Source organism: Triturus cristatus, chromosome 1_2 (genome assembly GCF_964204655.1).
Source record: "Triturus cristatus chromosome 1_2, aTriCri1.1, whole genome shotgun sequence".
NCBI classification, from domain to species: Eukaryota; Metazoa; Chordata; class Amphibia; order Caudata; family Salamandridae; genus Triturus; species Triturus cristatus.
This window is the reverse complement of record NC_140580.1, coordinates 832,496,935-832,518,962: the sequence shown is the minus strand read 5'-3', so window position 1 is coordinate 832,518,962 and position 22,028 is coordinate 832,496,935. Positions and strand designations below refer to the sequence as shown.

The 22,028-nt window shown below is 47.6% G+C and overlaps 1 protein-coding gene across 18 annotated transcripts in view; it reads left to right on the top strand.

Annotated features, from left to right (window-relative positions):
• Positions 1–22,028, top strand: part of HSPG2 (heparan sulfate proteoglycan 2) — a 903,404-nt gene that overhangs the window by 378,979 nt on the left and 502,397 nt on the right. For all 18 annotated transcript variants that reach the window (XM_085608925.1, XM_085608919.1, XM_085608917.1 and 15 more), the window contains 2 exons: positions 12,095–12,208; positions 17,285–17,412. In XM_085608925.1, coding sequence (XP_085465051.1) covers positions 12,095–12,208; positions 17,285–17,412 — 242 coding nt within the window. The remainder of the gene's footprint in view (positions 1–12,094; positions 12,209–17,284; positions 17,413–22,028) is intronic.

Below are 22,028 nucleotides of genomic sequence, written 5' to 3'. Positions count from 1 at the left end.
AGGACCATACTATGTAACCCAACAATATATAAAAGTCCAAATCATATAGTAGGCTATGCATTAGAGTATATTTAAATATTGCCTATAGTTGCATTAGGAAAAAATATTAGAAATATGTAACATTTATTTTACCTATCATTGTAGTGTGGATCACAATAATAAAATAAATTATAAAATGTATTTCCCAGTCAAACTAACTTAGCAATTCTTTTGTGTATATTTAGAGTAGGAGACTTTTTTCTTGCAGACTCTCGCAATTGGGCAAATTATATTATGCTTTTAATTAACTCCATCGCAATGGGTAGTGTAGTACCAGAGTCATGGAAGGGCGCAGAGGTGGTGCCCATCTTTAAAAAAGGTGCAAGGGATGACCCTGCCAACTACCGTCCCATCAGTTTGATTGATGCTATGCAGAAAGTAGTTGGCAGGGTGATACTGCAGAGAATTCATCATTGGGTGGACGAAGAGAATAGCCTCTCCCAATATCAAGCGGGATTCAGGGCCTGCACAGGGATGGTGGATCAAGCATTTAGGTTGCTCTTAATTTATTGGAAAGTGGTCCTAATCGGCAAGGGCAGTCTTTATTTGGCATTTATTGACCTAAGGACTGCCTTTGACCTGGTCCCTTGTGAGCGATTGTGGCACCTATTAGGCGAAATGGGGATCCCACCGTTGTTACTGAACCTGTTGATTCACCTACACGAGGGCAATTATGCCCAAGTGAAGTGGGGGTCCCAAGGCCAGGAAACAGATAGGATCCCAGTAAATAGAGGAGTACGCCAGGACTGTGTCTTGGCGCCCACCCTGTTCTCTTTATATATGAATGGGGTGGTTAGCTTCCTTCAAGAGTTTCCATCTGACGCCCCTGCCCTGGCAGGTGATAGGGTCCCCACTCTCCTCTTCGCAGACGACACACTGCTTATATCTAAGACACCGGCAGGGCTACAAAAGCTCCTAGACAGATTTAACCTTTTTTGTGAGTCCAGGGGGCTGATTGTCAATACCTCCAAGACCAAACTTCTGGTGTTTAACCCCTATAGGCCACATAGAGGCAATTTCAACTTAGATGGAATCCGCTTGGAAAAAGTCACAACGTTTGATTACCTAGGAATAAGGCTAGCCGAGAAAATGCAGTGGAGATACCACATAGATAAAATGCTCCTAAACCGTAAACGTGTGGCAGGAGCACTAGCTAGAGAACACCACTCCTCACAGAGCAGACCTGTAGCCCCCGCCCTTACAATCTACGCAGCAAAAGCAGTTAGTTCAGCCCTTTATAGCACCAAATTATGGGGTTTTGAGAATGTAGATAGTATTAGTAGATCAGAACATCAGTTTTTAAGAGATCTAGTGATGCTCCCCTGCAATGTAACACTAAAACCACTGATGAGCGATGTGTACGCGTTCTTTTAAAGATGTAGCAAGGTTACTGCCATTGTTATTCTGGGCCCGCTTGCGCAGGACTCCTGAGCTCACCAACTACGTCTTTGCACTCACAGAAATAATGGCCTTAGATGGCAATCAAAGAATCAGTTGGGTCTTTAACCTTAAAAAAACGCTTTTTGCACTCGGCAAGGTTGAGCTCAAAAAGGCGCTACTGGGCTTGGGTCAATGCCCAGGAGCTTAGCAATCCAAGAGTAGGAAGGTTTACGGAAGAATTTTATCTTCATAAGCAGCATATCCTTTTAGAACAATACCTAGATTTCATCCAGACACCACGAGATAGAACACTTTATATACAGTTTAGGGTAGGTTTACTCCCGGTTCAAGAGCTAACTGCAAAATGGAGCGCCCGTATCAGACACCAGTGTGGTGTCCCTGCTGCAAGGCGCCGACTGAGAGCGTAGCCCATCTTATGTGTGCCTGCCCTGCCTATAAAAGCGCTAGAACAAGATGGCTTAAACCCATCTGCAGACAACTGGGCATATACGAACATCGCACTGCTTTACGTTTTTTAAAATCAGATGCACGGACCCTTTTTGCCTGTGGTGTGGCCAAGTATCTCGGCCGTGTTTGGATAGTAAGGTTCAAATTCCTACGTGGCGTAGCCTAATGAATTATCAACTTTTTATGTTATTTTTAGTCTAAATGGTTTGCACAGTCTATATTGCACTGTCACTTTACATCACAGCCCTCTTCTTCTAAAAAACGCATTTATTACGCAAAGAGGGCTGGAACCGAATCTATTTTAACGATGTCTCAAGTTTTTATCATTTACAGTTTGCTCCTGTCACTCTTGGGTAATAAATTGAATGAATGTAATGTATTTATGGATTTTTGTACCCTTAATTTATGCTTTTTGATAACTCGTATTGTTTTTATATAATGATGAATGTCAGATTGCTAACACTTTTAAGATACCGGTTATCGAAATAAAGCTATTTCGATAACTCATAGCTCATATGGGTTTTTCAAAACATGGAGTGGCAAAGGCAGTGGGGGTTATTGGGTGTATCGAAAGTAGGGGAGCTTTAGGATTCCTGGCTGTTTTTCTATTTGGATCAGCAGCCGCCACCAAATACACATTGCTACTGTGCAACATTGCTCTTATGGTAGCTAGAAAAGACATCATAGAATTATGGGGTAGCCCGAAGGTTCCGAGACTGGTGCACTGGTAGGCAAATGTGGACTGGTGCATGTAGGCAGAGAAGTCTGTACACAAGGCAAAGGGTTGCTCTCAGAAGTTTGAAACAGAATGGGGACCATGAAAGGAATTCCAGGATATGGACTGAGAGCTCTGAAGAGAATAGAAGGGAGGTCATGGACGCTTTGGAGGGGGTCAACTCGAGGTGGCTGGCCACCCAGACGGGGAGAGATGTGGGTTGTAGGAAAGTGCTCCCTTTTGACATGGTCACCCCCACTTTTTGCCTTGTATTCGATGCGATTTGGACAAAGTGCACTGAGTTCCTGCTAACCAGGTCCCCAGTGCAAGGTCTCTTTCCCTAAAACTGCACAATTGTTCTCCTAATTGGCAGTTGTACCACTGTAGATGCCACCCCAGGTACCTAGGGCAAGGGTATTAAAGAAGATCCCCAAGGGCTGCAGCATGTACTGTGCCATCCTAAGTGACCCCTCACCTAACTCATGCAGATTGACATTGCAAGCTGCGTGTCTTGGTGCAGACAAAAGTGAAAGCATAACATGGTACGCATCACTGTGTGCAATGCATGCTGACACTGCATGCAGTATAGTTAAGCCACCGTAAGGCAGGATGCACTATACTACAAGTGTGGACATATCTGCATGAACAGATATGCCTACGTACTGGGAAGTTAAATTACTGCCAGTTCAAGTAACTAGGGAAGCCATTTTTAAATACATGTGCTGGACAGTCGTGTAAAGCAAGTACCCCAGCTACACGATGGCTTCACTGAAACCAAAGATGTTTGGTATCAATGATGGATTTATTAATACCTGCAGCCAGAGGGCACCTTAGAGCTTTCCCCTGTAAACCTACCAAATACTAGTGTGCTGAGTGACTGGTTCTGGCTATCCAGCCACCACAGGCAAGTTTTTTGCCCCTAGGGGTAAGAGCCCACACACTCTGGTCAGGAATAAAGCCTCCTCCGGTAGAGGGTGTTTTACACTCCCTACAACAGGGTGACCTGTAAATTCGCATTCTAAGCCAAGGAGCTTCAAAAGAGCCTGCTGCCTTTGTTAGGCGAATCTGGCTTCCCTCAGAGGTGATCCCCTTTCAGCCACTCCTCCCCCCGACCAGGGCACTTCTGGCACCTGGACAGGCAGGAAAATTAGTAGTCAGAGAGGCGTGTTCACCCTCATGCTTGTTCCACCCCTGAGGAACTCTGGGACAGGGTTATGCCCACTTCCAACAGGAAGTGGTCATACAGGGGGCGTAGTGACCCCAGTCAGACTGGATCCGGAAAGTTTTCGTCAGCAGTACCCCTGTGCTTCGGTAGGCAGCGTCGTGCGGCTCCGCGTACGTCGCTGGCATCATATTCGCCGAGATGACCTCATCGGAGCTACTTAGACGCGCCCACGCGCGCTGACGTCAGTTCTTTCTTTTTCCGCGCCAGCAAGCGCAGATACGAGAGAGAGAGCGGTACTCCTAGTTAATATTTTAACTTTGTTCTGAGACTTGTTTCTCTTGTTTTGTCGAGTTCTCAACTTCTGGTGCTGTAGAGATGCACGGGTTTAAGTCCTGTCGGGACTGCCGTCGGAACATGTCGGTAGCAGACCCACATAACGTGTGTCTCTTCTGCTTGGGACACGTCCATAAACCCTAGGCGTGCCCCGATTGTCGGGCCATGAAGGCTTTGCAGGAGCGTTCCCGAAAGTTGTTGGAGGCCACGCATTCGGCTCCGCACGATCTTGCTACTAAGGAAGGTTGGGAGACAATTCGCGAGACCATCTCCACCGTTTGTCGGAATTGGGGACAGGTAAGTCCAGGTGCCATAAAAAGTCGAAGAAGCGATGCCGCTCTTTGTCTACCCCTCACCGGTTGCGGGACACTGTGGAGGGGGCGGGTGGTCACTCCCCCGCGGCTCCGGTGGAGCCACCGTTGTTGCCTGCAGCCTACCTGCCTTTCCCAGGGCTGTACGCGACTCCGGAAGAAATACAGGTCTTCCTGTCGGCCTTGGGCCGTTTATTTGCCCCATTGGGCCTTACCAGCGCAGTTTTGGGCCCCGTGGACCCCTTGGGTGGCTCTGCCCTTGTGCTGCCGCCTTTGGGCCCGGTTACGCCGGCAAGATGCCCTGAGGCGCCGTTGGCTCTGGCCTCGGCGCCGCCGCTGGCTCTGGCCTCGGCGCCGCCGCTGGCTCTGGCTTCGGCGCCGCCGCTGGCTCTGGCTTCGGCGCCGCCGCTGGCTCTGGCCTCGGCGCGGCCGCTGGCTCTGGCCTCGACGCGGCCGCTGGCTCTGGCCTCGACGCGGCCGCTGGCTCTGGCCTCGACGCGGCCGCTGGCCTCGAAGCGGCCGCTGGCTCTGGCCTCGACGCTGGCTCTGGCCTCGATGCAGCCGCTGGTTCCGGCATCGGCGCAGCTGTTGAGCAGCCTTCGGCTCCGGACTCGGTGCCGGACACGGCGTCGTTGCCTCCAGGGCCAGACTATATCGAGCCTGCCTTCTCCAATTCCTATTCCGAGGGGAAAAATCTTTTCCCCTTCCCAGAGCCCCTCGTCCTTATCGGCCTCTCAAACAGCCAGGGACCGAATGGGGGTACTAGGAGGGGTCTGAGGGCCTTCTCGCAGCTCGGTGGGAGGATGTACTAAACTAGGTTAGCAACACGGAGAGTCCCAGCAAGCTGGACTTATCTCCACACCCAATACAATGTCCCCTTCTTCTGTAGCTACGGGGTGGTTGGTTCATTCTGTGGTGTTGCGTAGGGGAGGCTCCTAACCTCAAATTCCCTACAGTGCCTATCAGGGTTCTGCTGACTGCAGTGTTTCACCAGCGGCCTCCTCCACGGAGCCGCTACTACCCTTCAATAACGCACTTAAACCTAACACAGGGGCTCCTGTGGATACAAAGCAACCCCAGTTCCATCACACAACACCTAACGTCAGAGTGGTTAGTTGTCCAAGACTCTGCCTCTCCAAGTGCCATGTAACCTCTACTCGCACTGTGTGGAACACAATGGTGCAGGTGCTGCCTCAGTGTCTAGCGAAGGCTTGCAAGGTGCTCTCCCAAGCAATTGCAGAGGGCAATGATGTGGCAGGATTCACAATCCATTGTGGTCTTCACTCCGCCTCCCCCATAGACAGGGCAATTTGCATACCCCAGCACAGCCGCGAATAGGGGACCTGCACCAATGGGGTCCAGGGGCTAGCGGGCAGATCAGTACTAAAGACCTTCCTAATTTGCTGTTTCAGTCCAGTGTTTAAGGCCCATCATACGCCAGTGGGTGGTAGGATTCGCCATCACCTCCCCCACTGGCGCGCCATCACTTTGAACAGGTGGTTTCTGCATATGGTCCGAAGGGGGCTACCACCTCCCCTTCGACACTACTACTCCTGCCATGCCACCTCAGCACCACCGCATGTCAGGAGATCACTTGACACTTCTCCAGCACGAGGTTGCGACCCTCTTGGCCAAGGAGGCCATTGAGCACGTTCCAACGTCAGAAGTAGGTTATGGTTGTTACTCTCACTACTTCTTAATTCCAAAGAAGGACAACGGCCTACGTCCTCTCTTAAACCTCTGTAACGCCATTCGCTTTCTCTGGAAGAAGAAGTTCGAAATGCTCACGCTTGCTCAGGTCTTGTCTGCCCTAGACCCGCAGGACTGGGTTGTACAATTGCACTTGCAGGATGTTTATTTTCATAACCCCATCCTGCCAGCCTACCACGGGCATTTTCAGTTCACCGTGCTCCCTTTCGGCCTTACCAGCGCCCCTCGGGTGTTCACGAAAGTGATGGTGCGCAGATCAGGGGTTTCAGGCTCCCCCTATCTCAACCCCTGGCTTTTAAAGGCGGGCTCGCCCCAGGCAGTCGTCTCCCACCTCCAGACAACGGCCAACCTCCTGCATTTTCTGGGGTTCTCCATCAATGTGCCGAAGTTGCATCTGATCCCCTCTTAAAAGCTCCTCTTCATCGGAGCGGTTCTGGACACGGTGCATTTTAAAGTTTTTTTTCTCCCTAAGAGTGAGTCCGGGACCTTTGGGCTATGATTCCGATCTTTCAGCCCTTGTCCTGGGTTTCGTTCAGGAAGACACTAAGGCTGCTGGACCTCATGGCCTCCTGCATCCTGCTGATCAGTCATGCCAGATCGCATATGCGGGCTCTGCAGTGGGACCTGCAGTTCCAGTGGACGCAGCATCAGGGAAACCTGTCCGACTACATCCAGATCTTGGACGGCACTGCACAGGACTTGCAGTGGTGGCTCACGGACCAGCATTGGGTCAGCGGCAGATCTCTCTCCCTTCCCCAACTGGAGCATGCAGTGGTGACAGATGCGCCCCTCCTGGGATGGGGGGGGGGGCACTTGGGAGAGGCAAAGATCAGAGGCATTTGTTCTCCGAAGGAATCCGAGCTCCATGTCAGTCTTTTGGAGCTCGGTGAGATCCTCCTTGCACTGAAAACATTTCTTCCCTCTGTCCAGTGAAGAGTAGTGCAAGGGTTCACAACACCACCGCCATGTGGTACTGCAACAAGCAAGGCGGGGTGGGATCATGAACCCTTTGTCTGAAGGCTCTGCACCTCTGGAAGTGGCTGGAACGCCATGGCATTTTCCTGGTGGTTAAACGTTTGACAGGTTCTTTGAACGCCAGGGCGAACAAACTCAGCCGTCGTATAATGGATTACAAATAGCGTCTTCACTCACAGGTGGCGCAAGGTATCTTTCTACAGTAGGGACACCCTTGGTTATATCTCTTCGCCACTGACGAGAACGCGCACTGTCATAGTTCTGCATGTTGGAGTTCCCAAGGCGGCCCTCGCTCGGAGCCACTTTTCGTCGCGAGTGGAGTTGCAGTCTATTGTACGCCTTTCCGCCTATACCACTTCTGCCCATAGTGCTGAAGAAGATTTGGCGCGACTGGGCCGAAGTCATCCTTGTGACTTCGTATTGGGCACGAAGATACTGGTATCCCGAGCTACTCAGCATGGTGTAGTCTGCCTCTTCGGGAGGATCTTCTGTCGCAGCAGCAGGGGACTGTCCTCCACCCGAACCTGACCAGCCTCCACCTCCATGCGTGGAGATTGAGCGGCGACAGTTGACAGCTTTTGATCTTCCTCCCGAAGTCTGTGATGTCATTCTGGCGGCCAGGCGGCCCTCCACTAAAACGGTATACGCTTGCAGGTGGAACAAGTTTGTGGCATGGTGCACAGCAAAAGCTGTGAATCCCCTTTCTGCCCCTGTTTCCGAAGTCCTTCTGTTCCTTCTTTCTTTGGCCCAGCAGGGCTCTGTTCTGGGCACTATCAAAGGTTATCTTTCGTCCATCCCCGCCTTTTTACGGCTTCCACATCAGCCTTCTCTTTTTAAGTCCCCGGTTGTTAACCTTTTCCTCAAAGGCATTACGCACACGTTTCCTCCTGTGCCGTTCATAATGCCTCAATGGGACTTAAACCTTGTCTTGACATATCTGATGTGCGCTCCCTTCAAGCCCCTTCATACCTGTTCTTTGAGTCTTCTCACTCTCAAGACGGCTTTCCTGGTAGCTATCACCTCTGCCAGAAGAGTGAGTGAGCTCCAGGCTCTTTCTTCCAAACCTCCTTTCCTTTCTGTTCATCCGGACAAGGTGGTTTTAAGGACCCGTCCTTCTTTCTTGCAAAAGGTTGTCACGCCCTTCCACATCGGGCAGACCATCACTTTGCCCACCTTCTTTCCGCCTCCGCATTCTTCAAAGGAGGAGGAGAGGCTCCACAGTCAGGACCCAAAACGTGCGCTCTCGTTCTACCTCCAGCGCACTCGACGGTTCCGGGTGGATGACCAGCTCTTTTTTGGCTACGTGGGCGCCGCAAGAGGTCGGGCTGTGCACAAGCGGACCTTCTCTCGGTGGGTCGTTCACTGCATCAAGGCCTGTTACTCGTTGGCTAAGAAGGAGCCTCCTGTGGCGCTGCGTGCCCATTCTACCAGGGCAACGGCAGCCACTACTGCCTTGGGACGCGGCGTCCCCTTGCAGGACATTTGTCAGGCAGCTACGTGGGCCTCACTGCACACGTTTACCAAGCATTACTGCCTTGACAGTCGGGTCCGAAGAGACGGCTTCTTTGGCCGTTCTGTTCTCCGTGACTTCCTGGTGTGATCTTGGTTCGCAGACCCACCACCGGGGTTGGTATTGCCTGGGTATCTATTCTAAGGTAAGGAATCTATCACTAACATGTCTCTTTCAGATGCACAAGTTACTACTTGTGTAACAATACATCTGTTGGAGACATTAGTTGGTGAGAGATTCCTTACCGCCCCACCCATCCTCCCCGTTTTGCGAACTGATTTCTAGGGTTACGGTCATCCCCTTTCAGGGCCCTAGTTTCATGGCTCTGTGTTCCTGGTGCGGAAAGTCGTATACAGAACTGACGTCAGCGCGCATGGGTGGCGCCTAAGTAGGGGTACTGCTAGCGAAAAAACTTTCCGGATCCTGTCTGACACCTGGGGATATTCTAAGGTAAGGAATCTATCACTAACTATTGTCTCTTACAGATATATCGTTACACAAGTAGTAACTTGTGGTTTAAAAAAAGGATATACTAACAAATTCATATGCTAATTGTGGCAGGACCTAATTTAAGAGAAAAATGTCACTGCATGTTGATCTCACATTAGCAAAGTAGTTTAGGATCTAAACCTGGGCAAAATAAATGCAATCTGGAGACTGAGGTAAGAATTTCACTGTACATATGTGTTGTTTGCATGTTGAAGGTCCTGGAGTGGAAAATATTAAAAGTGAACAGTGAAAGCAGTCACCAGGTGGATGAAAAACAGCTGCCTTCAACGCAACACTGACAAAACCGAAGTACTCCTCATGGGCCCACACCCTGACATCTGTAAAGTCACCTGGTGGCCCCCCGCCCTCAGGAATCCCCCGTCCCCCACGGACCACGCACGCAACATCTGAATCCTCCTGGACTCCGAACTCAAAATGGACCACCAGATCAACGCTGTCACCTCCTCCTGCTTCCACTCTCTCCGCCTCCTCCGAAAGACCTTCAACTGGATTGCCCTCCAACACAAGAAACCCGTCACCCACACCTTCGTCAGCAGCAGACTGGACTACGGCAACGCACTCTATGCCGGGATCAACAAGAACCTCGCCCGCAAACTCCAGGATGCTGCCGCCAGACTAGTCCTCAACCTACCGGGCCACTGCCACATCAGCCAACACCTACGAACAGTACACTGGCTCCCCGTTGAGAAGAGAATCACCTTCAAACTCCTCATCCACGCCCACAAAGCCCTCCACAACACCGGACCAGCCTACACGAACCACTTCCTCTCATTCCACGCACCCCAAAGATCCCTCCGCTCAGCCCAGCTCTCTCTTGCGACAGTACCACGCATCAAGAAGACCAGAACAGGATGACGCTCCTTCTCCTTCCTCGCGGCCAAGGCAAGGAACACCCTCCCTCTCCACCTCCGACAGACCACTTCACTCGCCAAGTTCCTGAGGGGCCTCAAAACCTGGCTCTTCAACGAAGCACCGTAACATCCTGGAGCCGCACACCAGCCCCCTTATCCCCCCCCAACCCGACCCTCCCTTACCCATCGCCTTGAGACCCTTTTGGGTGAGTAGCTGCGCTATACAAGCCCTTGATTGATTGAGTGATTGAGTGTATACAATGATAAATGAGGAAGATTAGTAAATGAAGAATGTACTTCACAATCTCCATGCAATGCCAGTCTCACCGATGCTTGGCCAGAATGGCGGGTTAGAGTTTCTTTACTAATCCAAGGCAAGGTGGGGCCACTCAGTCTTCCAGACATAGACTGTTCTAGCTCACTATTTCCTTGGGGGGCACATGGCTAGTTTGGACCCCCCCACTGCTTTTTAGGTCGAGGACCGTCCGGTCTGCCGAAGGCAGAACCGGAAGTCGGAGATTTAATGTTTCTGAGAATGGCTCTTTAGCCCGCCTCTCTTTTTGCCTCTCCTCCATTGACTGTCTTCCTAAACGGAGGCCAGCCATTGGAGGAGAGAGCCGTCCCTCCAAATAGGCTCCGTCTTTTTCAGATTCGGGGGCGTGTTCCGTGCTGTTCTTTCCACTTTTTAGCCACGCCCTTTTATAACAGCAGGAACACGCCCCCGAATCCGAAAAACGCCGCTGACTTTCTCTGAGGCATTTCTGCTTGACCTCGGCGAAAGGCAGTGGTGTCTGGACTGAGCTCCAAAGCCGCACCGCCATTACCCACTCTGAAGTTGTCCTGCTCCGCTCGACCCTCCCCACCACCCTTGAGTGGGCTCCTCTCTCCTCACACCTCTTTCCTCGGCTCAGCTCGGTGCTCGGCGCTCTGTCCTGTGTCCGTCTGCGCCAAACGAGATTTGCTCAGACCCTTCTTAATCCTCCATGACATGGGTCCATATTTAAGCGCTTGTTCAGATTCAGACGTGTGGTAGCGTAAACCCTAGTGTGTTGCTACGATCTGCAATTATGAAGCCCAGCGGGGCCTCATTATTGACAAACAGGGTGCAAAGGAAACAGGAAGTGGTTATCCGGGAAAGGGCAGTGGAACCGCTCTACTTTCAGCTGTTCTGAACAAACGTGATCAAGTGACCGTAAATCAGGTAATTTGCCCTAAGCAGGAACTCGACCGACCTGCTCCGCCGGTTTCAGCAGCAGCGCTGCGGGTGCGGCCAGAGAGCGGCGGAGCAGGAGGTATTCAGGGGGCACGAAAGGTAATACTTGTTGATGACCAAACATTTAAATATGTGCACCCGACACCGGTCTCCGAGTCTGACTTATTTTCTTTCCCAGGAGTGCGAGTATTGATTGTGCCTGTTATGTAGATGCGTATACAGTTCGGCGGGCTAATGTGCCACCTGCTGCTGTGTTTTCTGTGAGACGGGCAGGCTGCACATATGAAGAAACCTTATACTTGATACCCTTCTGAACTCGATCACACGAACACAATTGGAGTGGGTTCAAATAACTTCTATTACAGAACTGCACACAACAATGTTTATTGTATGTGTGCTTGCAAAGTGGCCAGTCTGACACGAATACACGACGAAAGAAGCTGCAACAAGCATTTACAATGCAACGGTCTCGGCATTGTTAAAGTTAGAGCTATTGGCATTGCTCATGACATTATTTTTGTTTATGTTTTTGTTTTTAAAACATTTAAAGAAACAGCATTGTTATTTACAATGTCAATAGCTTAATCACTCTCAAATTAGTATGGACACTCCCTTGAACTACAAATGTGCAGAAAGAGCACATTTTGGAACTGCCCAATAGGTATCACATATGCAAAAAAAAAAAGCTAATGCCAATAGAAACTACAATGCCATTTATTTAGGGATACAAAAATAAATAAAAAAATAATGAGCAATACCAATAGCTCTACCTATAATATTGCCGAGACCATTGCATTGTAAATGCTTGTTGAGACTTGCAGACATCTGCCTTTCATACCGATGTATATCATTGTGGCCAAATCTGGAGTGCTTGTGACCTCTAACCTCTCATCCTTCTGTCTCTCTCTCTTCAGGACTGTGCTGTGGGATACACACGCTCTACGAGTGGGCTCTACCTGGGCACTTGCGAACGTTGTGACTGCAGTGGGCATGCAACAGACTGTGACATTGAAACTGGAGAGTGCCAGGTTGGTCAGCAATGGTATTGCTAAATGTCGGTCTGTAGAGCAGAACATACAGTGAACCTTAATGTCTATTTTTTTTAAATTATATAAAAAACAGAACTTTAAAAACAAAAGACTACAAAAAACGGCTTCAATAGTGAATGCAAAAACAAAGGCTATTCAATAGCTACCTATTAAAATGTCTATCTGTTAAAAATTCTCTGCTCAAACTAAACCTAGGTCCCATCTTTTTCAGACTGGATTTAGTTATTATTGGAACTCCTTTTCTAGCTTGCTTTGGCACAAGAGCCTGATGGTGGGATTAGGTGCATGTTAGCTTTTGTGAAGGTTGATATTTACATATGAATTTTACATTTTAATGCTATTTGTTTGAGTCTTTGTTTTGTAATGTTGTTTTTTTTTTTTAAGGCTTTCTTTTTAGAATTTTTACCACAGGTTTAGAATTTTGATTTGAGCAGACAGCTGGGCGATGTCTAACAATGGCATTGTGCATAGATATTGGAATGCTGGTATTTTTTTTTGAATTATTTTTATTGATATTTTGAAACATGGACATGCCATAGTTATCCAGTATACATTTACATATCAACTGCCAGATAGAGTTTAGCATCATATTTGACATTCCCACACTTTTACAGAATTATTGAAGTTCCACAATAAAAAAAATTCTAATTGTGCTGTAAATTCAGCTGATTGTTGACTGTCTCACTGATTATCTGTTGTAATTATACGTCTAATAGTTTCTGTCTTCCTGGCATACACTTGGAGGCGGTGGAAGGATTGCTGCTCTTAGTTCAGTACTTACTTGGTGTGCCAGTTGCATCATACTAGCAGGGGGGTGTGTCTAGTTTTAGGAGGCTGGGGGATTGGTGCGCTAGATTTATGTATTCTGTATTTGTTTGTTCTGAAGGTTTAGGGTTTTGTAAGTGAAGCCAGCATGTGAATGGGACCCGTATATCATTTGGCCAGGATCTAAGTGGCATGAGTTCCCAGAATGGGGAAAGCTGCTCTTTACAGTATGCAACGTCCTTCAACCAGGCCCTAATATCTGTGGCTGGGATCCTGCCCCATTGAATGCGAATGTTTTTTCATTATAAATAGAACAGGGAATCCCTCGGGGCAATTTATTGTTCACAATGGGGTGAGGACAAGTCTGTCCTTACCATGCCATCTTCTAGTATACAGCACATTGTGGATGCCCATCTGTAATCCTTGAGGGTCCAGCCTAATAATGCATGTGGGACTTCCACAGTCAGTTTTGACCATTACTCTGAAAGGAGGTGACTTGCATATTTATTGGTTATAATGAAAACGTGGATAACTGGAACTTTTTACTGTGATCTAGGAGAGTCGGCAAGTACCAGTCGCCTGGTGTGAGAAAGTGCCATCTTTCCTGCATGGTATGCCCCCACTTTTTGCTAAATTGCTGAATGTACTTTTACTGAGTGTACCCTGGACTCCTGCCAATCAGGGGCCCAGGGCCTATGTTCCTTCCTTAAACCACACAAACTCCAAATTGGCAAAACCTGGCCACATGTCAGCCCCAAGTAAATGGTACCCTAGGTACCCAGGGCCTAGTGACCAGGGAAGGCCTCTAAGGGCTGCAGCACTCATTGTGCCACCCTTAGAGGCCCTGTACCCTTACAGGGCCTTTGCAGGCTGAGCGTCTGGGTGCAGGACAAAATGACGAGTTGACATGACCCACATCTCTGTGTGCCATGCCCATCACCTACCCTGACTTGGCATATATCAGCCACCCCTCTGGCTGGGTGCCTTATGCCCATGGTGTGGGCACAGGAGCAGGAGCCCTGTGCCCCTACAGTACCCAGGTCCATTCCTGGGCACTGTAAGTGCAGTGCTGCCATTTAAGAGTACATGGTGCTGAGAGCTCGTCAAACACGAGCTCCACAGCACCATAATGGCAACACTGAAGACTGGGAAGTTTGGTATCAAACTTCTCAGCACATTAAACCCACACTGATGCCAGTGTGAGATTTAATGTACCAAGCACCCCAGAGGGCATCTTAGAGATGCCCCCTTACAACTAACCTACAATCCACGTCTGCTCTGAGGCTGCCCAGGCTGCCACACAGCAGACACGTTGCTGGACCCCTGGGTGGGAGAGCCCCTGCTCTCCCGGGCCTGCAACAATGCACATCCTGGGTGAGGTGATAAATCTCCTCCCCCCCGGATGAGCACAGGGAAGCTTCAAAGGCATGCCGCCTCTTGGAGTTTCCCCAGGCCACTGCAACCCCCCACTCTGGCGGGAAGCTTGGCCGGAAACCCTGGACAGGGGATGTGCCAGCCTGCCCACCCCACCCCTCAGGTGGGGGAGGCGAGGTGAAGCACATCTCCGGGCTCTCGCCATCTTGAAGATGGGAGGCCCTACCCTATCAGGATTAGGCTACTGCCCCCCTCCCACAGGAGAGAGGCAGGATAGGGGGTGTACCCACCCCAGGACAAGGACCCATTGGTCTCTGGCCTCACCTACCTGTAACGCCCCTAAATCTAGTATTTAGGGGCACCCTGAACCTTCCTTCCCCAGATTCCAGATTCAAAAACTACAAGAAGAGCAAGAAGAACAAAGACCTGCCCTGCAGCTGCTAAAAAGGGAAGAAGACACCAACTGCTTTGGCCCCAGCCCTACCGGCCTGTCGACTCCCGAACCTGCACCAGCGCGGCATCTCTCGTGGACAGCAACCTCACCAACCCCGGAGGACCTGGCTACCTTTTGGCTGTAAGCCTCTGGGACTCCCATGAGTAGAGGCTCTACTCAGAAACCTATTTCTAACCCCTGGCAGCAGCCCGGAACCGCGAACCCAGCACACTCTGCACCAGCCAAGCCTGGCCAGTGCCGGAGTGGACAAAGACCCTGAGGACGACCCCACGGCGACTGTGACCCCGAGTCCGGCACCCAAGGACCCCCCTCGACATTCCGGAAGAAGCCTGCAGCCTCAGAACCAGGTGCCCCCCCCCCCAACCGCGATCAACAGAGGGTAAGATTTCCCGACACCAAAAGGCACCCCTGCACGCAGCGCCCTGCGGCCCCCTGTGCCCAATCCCGGGGTACCCACCTAACCTACAACTACCCAACTTACCTCTCTAAGTGGTGGTGGCACCTGAAGCATCCTCGTCCCGGAGCTTGCAGCCTTTTTCCTAACCGGAACATTCCCATTGCTTTCCATTGAGCGCCCAACGGCTCAAAAGCACCCTGCAGCCTGCCGGGTGGCCCTGGCAGTGCAATATCTACACTAGCCTACTTCCCCACTTGCCCTGAGTGAGTGACCAGGAGCCCAGCTCCCACAGCCGCGTGGCCTGCTAGTCAGCAGCCACCAAACCAGGCCCCCCTATTCCTCATAGGCTAACATTGGGCCTAACTCTCTCTGCACCCGGCTGCCCTAGAGCCGCTGAAGGTGAACTAACTGTGCCTATCTGACCTTGGGGGACCCCTGAGTCTATGCCCAGAACCTCACCTTTGCCAGTCGAGAACTTACCTGAAAACCGCTAACTCTATTTTCTACATAGGGTAACATTGACTGGCTTTTTCTTGGAAATTTCGTCTAAGTGTGGACTTTTCAAATCTTCAAATATTCACTAAAAATCCGCCGAGCGACAAAAACGCAAAAACTCACCTGTTCTCAGGTGGGCTCACAGTGCTGGATCTTGGTGCCCAGCACTAGCTCGGAAGAATACTCGCATCTATACTTACCAGTAACCCCATTTTCTCCCATAGGAAACCATTGACTGCTTTTCTATGAAATTTCTTCTAAGTGTTGATTTCTGCAATTTCTAAATATTCCTCAAAAATCGTATAACATCTGAAAACGTAATTACTTACCTGTTTTGGATAAATGTCCCAGTACACCCAGTACTGGATTACAAAAGTAACGATAACCTACTGTACCTGTAACCTACATTTCCTTCCATAGGGAATCATTGATTGTTTGCTCTGAAATATTTTCTAAGTGCTCACTTTTGAAATAGCTAAATATTAGTTAAAAATCATTACAGTACCAAAGTCGACTTTCAACAGCTAATTCTGAGAACTGACCCAGGACTGGATCTAGGATCCAAGCCTGGAATTACAAAAGTAATCTAAAAAGTAATCTGTTGCACATAATTTGAATTTATCATTGAGCTCAATGTATTGTGTTTAGAAATAGAGTTGCCTACTGCAACTACTTGTAACTGTTTACTAAAAAGTCTATTGCATATACAAAAGTATTTTTATGAAACATCTCCTGTCGAGAAAGTATATTTTAATTCCAAGTGTTGGTTCTAAAATAAAACAAGCATATATTTTTTTTATATACAAACCATTGGCCTAGAGTTCAGTCATTGAGTGTGTGGAACTATTTGCTGACTGAGTGTGTACAACAAATGCTTTACACGTCCTCTGATACTGCCTTACTGCTCGACCAGGCTACCACTTTGGAGAGTAAGGTTATATCTAACTTTAACCGCTGTTAAACCCTTGGGGTCTGTGGACTCTGTACACCCTGTACCTATTAACCCCTTCAGCGCTGCGCGGATTCCCGCGCAGTGCTGAAGGATCTGAGCGCGGGCGGGGCCATGACGGAACGGTTCCGTCATAAGCACAGCCCAACCGACGTGCATGACTGAACCGTTCCGTCACAAGCGTCGAAGGGGTTAAGGAACAGTATATACAGAGCCACTTTCTCACACCTGGTCTCATAAACCTTTAGAATGCTTCTTGAGAATGGAGCATCTTTCCTTTCCTGAAGAATGTTCTCAAGATATTTGGGTTTAGTTTGAAGAATTATGCTTAACCCTCAACTGTGGTAATCTATTAAATATATAACATGCAATTAAAATGTAACCTTTAAGCAGCACCAGTGTTGGCCATGTTACTAATGCTGTACTGTGGGTGGGCATTGACGACGGGGTACATCTGTTCCATTGGAATTGGAAAAGTGAGATTCACCATCATCCTGTTCTGTAGGTTGTCCTACAACATGTGGATTTGTCAAGGAGTTCATGAGCTTGTTCACAGCATTGCTCTGAGAAAGTACCACAAAGACGTTTCATGAAACTAACGATCCTCCGGTTTCCTTCCAGAATTGCCAGCATCACACTGAGGGTCCTAAATGTGATCGTTGCCAGCCCGGCTACTATGGCGACCCGAGACGAGGGTCCCCTGGAGATTGCCAGCCGTGTCCCTGCCCCAGCATATCCCCTTCCAGCCAGTATGTTATAAATTGTGAAATTGTTTTCTTTCTCACTTGTATCCCTGTTGTTTCTCAGGTAGTTTCTCAGGTCACCCTTCCTTCCTGTGACCATCCTTATTTCTCATGCATTGTTTTCATTGAAAAAATAACCAAATATTTGATGGTGTTACTGCGGCTGATTCACTAGTATACACTGTAGTAAAATATTTTGCCCAAGCATCAGAAGGTGGCCAAAATCTAAAGTATGTCCCAGATTTGATTCCTTTCACAAAGCAGAAATACAATTTTTTCACCACATGCCTACATTCATTGTGGACCCCTGCATTAAACACCTGCACAGGACTGTCCACCTTTCTAGTCAGTGCACATAACAGGGTGGTGAAAAATAGATCTTGAAACTTTGGAGCAATCTCATATCGACCAAATCGAACACTGTCTTGTTCCTTCTGCATTTCGCCTCTGAACATAGCATTTCACACCTGAATAGATTCCATAACAATGTTTCATCTACCTGTCTGCATACGCACCTACCAATAAATTTGTGTTTTTGCTATCAACCATATAAAGGGAAATGTTATATTGGTACTGTTAAGCTCCTTCAAAAGATGTTTGCATGCTCTGTCTGACCTCTTTTCACCCGGTCACCTCTCCCTGTGCTGTGGGTATCTTGTAAGGGTTGCCACATTTTCTAATGATTTTTGTGTGCTGTATGTTTCAATTCTTACACATCTTGTCTATTGTACCTAGCATAAAACCTCCCACCTCTAGCGGACGGTGCCCTATCAGGTCTGTAGATGAGTGTTTGGTGCAGTCTGTGGTACCATTTTGTTTACTTTTCCGCTGGTTTCTACCCAGATGCACTAATTGTTCATGTGCCAAGTTGCATTCCAACTTTTCTTCTCATACCATCAAAAGAATCGCATCCATATAATTTCTTTTCACCTTGTAAGTAAACCCTGAACTCTGTTGTGCCTTCTGTATCAAGAGCTGTTGTTTATTAATTATCAAACGAAAATACGTTGCTTAACCACACATGCTGCTACTTCCTTGTGTGGCTACTTCCTTGTGTGGCTGGGTTGTGCCCTAAATGCATTTTGTGAATGTTTGGAAGTAAAAAAACACCTTGCGCTTGTGGCTTATATTCCAAAGTAACTTTATAACTATCGATAAAGGTCACACCGCTAAGGAATAAAGGTTTGTTTTCATTGAAATGTAACTTAAATTGATTGCACTGTGATGTTTTTATTTGTACTGCTGACAAAGCATCGGGCACAGGTTGTATTCTTTGTCTAGGGATGATAGGAGGAAAGAACAGTCTGTCTTTCCTCTCTTAATGTTTATTGAGATTAACAAGGAAATTCCAGAAGTACTGAATCGATTTATAAGGCGGTGTCTGTTCACATTCCTAAGAGCAGGACAAGGCAATACCTCTTTGAGAGTTGATTAATGGCAAGCAGTTGTATGAATGCAGTCTTAACAGATGACACTTAGATTATTACCACGGTAGTGGAAAGTGCTAAATTTTGGTCATGCCTGCAACCTTTGGTAACTGTTGCCTTTGACAGCCCATAAGTCTCGCTATTGCTTGCCCATATTCCTAGTTCATGTAACTATTTTGGATAGTACCTTGATTGATATGGTGAGGTTTCAGAGTTTGCTTGCTTTCTTTTTATTTAAAAATTAAGCTGTGTTTTCAGTTTATTCTCCATTTGGGGAGCTCTTAATTGAGAATGGAATTTCATAACTATCTTGTACATTTGCTTCAAACACCTTGCGAATTCCTTAAACAAAACTTTAGTGTGTGTCTCCTCACTCCAAATAAGAGGGGTGAAACCCACCCTTTGTCAACCTGTGAGGCGCCATTTTCCAAACATCACTGTAACGCAAGCTTTCTGTAAAATAACATTATTTAGTAAAAAGCTTGTTCATTGATAAGCATCTCATAAATCATTTGCCGTAGCGTTTTTTTAACAGCTCACGCTATTTCAGAAGGTAGAGTGCATAATATTTAAGAGTGAAATATGTGAGACATTGGAAAGGGCATGTTCCCCCAGTCACTAGGCCCAAAGTGATATTGTCACCGGTCAGGCTTTGGCTGGCGCATAGGAAATGTCAAAGTAGAGTATGCACTTGAATCTGTAACTTTTGACTTACAGACTGAATTCAAAGACTTATCTTTATATTTAATAACAATCCCATGTAATGGTAAAGTTGAATTATTATGAACTATATGGGAAATGTCACTCTAGAAAGCTACCTTTACCCTGCCTGAAGTGGCTGAAGGCTAATTTGCATTCTGCAACTGCCCAGCCTAATATTTGATCTGAATGAGGTGTGAAAGTTGCCCCAGGTGCTACACAATAGGTTGACCTGAATGGGCAAGATGTCTCCTGAATGCAGCAGAAAATGCAAGGTGGGGGCTGTGATCATTCTTTCACACCACTGTATCAGATCCAACCTGATTGGTCTGTTTCAGCCACATGTAAAACTTTGGTACACTTGAATGGGCGAGAGAAGGACAATTTTTGTGTATCCCCAGTTTGGGTGATATAGGGCCCTGCTTTTGTCCTACCAGGCTTCTGTTTTAGTTTGTTGTGGGTACAGGTCCTGCTTCAAATGGGATTTTATTGTTAGATGTGGGAGGACACTTGGGATTACCATAGTGCCCAAAAAACTCGCCCAAAACCCTCAGAGCACAAGTTTAACACGGCCAAAGTTTTCACCATCTTGAAAATGCCCTGGTACATGGCATTTTGGGCCTGTTTACAACAAGGCAGAGAGGAACTGCTTAAGTGGCTATGGTTGCCCCTGTAATTATTTACCCCATTGGATAGTGAATGCCCCGAAGCTGCTCCTGCCCAATAGCCGGTGCCAGCCATAAATGCAGCATCCCCAAGAACCCTCTTCAGAATACTTTCTGTATCTGCGGAAGAACAGAAGAGAACTGGCCTGTCTTTGATCTCTGAGGAGCTCTGAAGGACTGAACTTGCTCTCCCATGTACCCAGGATAAAGAAGTGGAACCCAAAAGCCAGTTACATACAGTTCATTCCTGTGCACACGCGTTCGTGTGATTTGGCAATTTTATCCAAAATTGCAGTCAAACCCAGTATAGTCCTTTTGTTAGAATTCTTATTTTTTATTCCAGAAAACACCACAAAGTCCAGCCAACACGTGTTTTGTCGTTGGGACAATAACCCTCGACTTCTTCAGGGCTGGAAATAACAGAAACAGGACTCATATCATGTGAGTGTATCTCTATTTGCACAACACAAGTGGTGCACAGAGTGAAACCTCATAAACTAGAGGTATTAAAATCCACCTCTAGAGTGCTCACATAGCAAACATATTCAATAAGATGGTAATCGTCATCTGAAACACATGGGAATCAACCCAGGGTGAAAGGAAAGAGAATCTTGTGAGTGCTGCAAAATCAAATGTGAGGACACGTAATCTGTTTTCTTTGGGTATATACAAGTGAGGATCTTATGCTGGCTGACACGGGAGAGGTGAAAAAAGACACTCCACAAGTAGGGCATATAGTTTGTTACGTGCAGTGATGCATGCACATGCACCATGGATTTTAGATAATAAAGCGTAGCACCATTAGCGGTGTGTGTCTTGAAAGTAAAAAATAACCAAAAACCCCAATTTTACTGAAAATACTGGTGAGAACAGGGTTATAGAACATCAGACTATGTTTCACAGCTAAGAGACGGAGAAAAAAATGATATTACCTATAGCGAGTGTGCTATCCCTGTCAAGAGAACGGGCGGAGTATGCCACGAGATCTGTCAAAAAGGAGGAATAATCTAATCAGTACTGCTAATATGATTCGAATACCACATAGCCAAATAGCATCTAAACTGGGAAAGTTGAACCTATCTTAGCAAACTTACCCGAAGCGAGCACGCTGATCCTGTATCCACTGCCGGCGAAGCGTTCTGAACTGGAGGCATTCAGACACGTGACCTGGAAGTGGTTACATATGGAGACACACAGAATAACTAGAAAGCTCACCCTAGCCACTGTCTGAGAGAGGGGCTCAGTCGTAAGTGAACGAGCATTTATAATGGACAATAAAGTTTTTATAAAACAAAACCAGCGTATGACTCTTAACGCACAATCAAAACCAGATTGATCCAAATGTCAAAGAGTACTTAATCAAGGAGATGTGACTCCGGCTGTGCATTCTGAATACCAGTGTGACCAAAGTATGAAATGTCCAGTGGCACCGAAATGTGTGGTAATGTAAAAGAGGTGCGTAAGGTGTCAAAGGGGTTGACATAAATCACAACCATTGGCGCAGCTCATGCAAAGCATAAAGTGGTATGTCATCCAACGTGTCATGGAGATGGTGGTATAGTTTACAATTGTATAGGTTAATCAAGGTCCAGTTTTTTTACAATAGTAAATATGCAGTAAAGTAATTCGTAGAGATGTTAGCATGCAGGTAACAGTTAAGTCCGAATACACGCTGTGAGAAAGCATATATCCCATTGCAAAGATCCTGGTGCAAAGATTAAATATATGTAACATAGAATCATATGACAGCCTGTATATTTATTTACATAAAATCATATGACATCCTATGTAGTCCATTACACTAATCATTGTGCAAAATGTCTTTGGAATA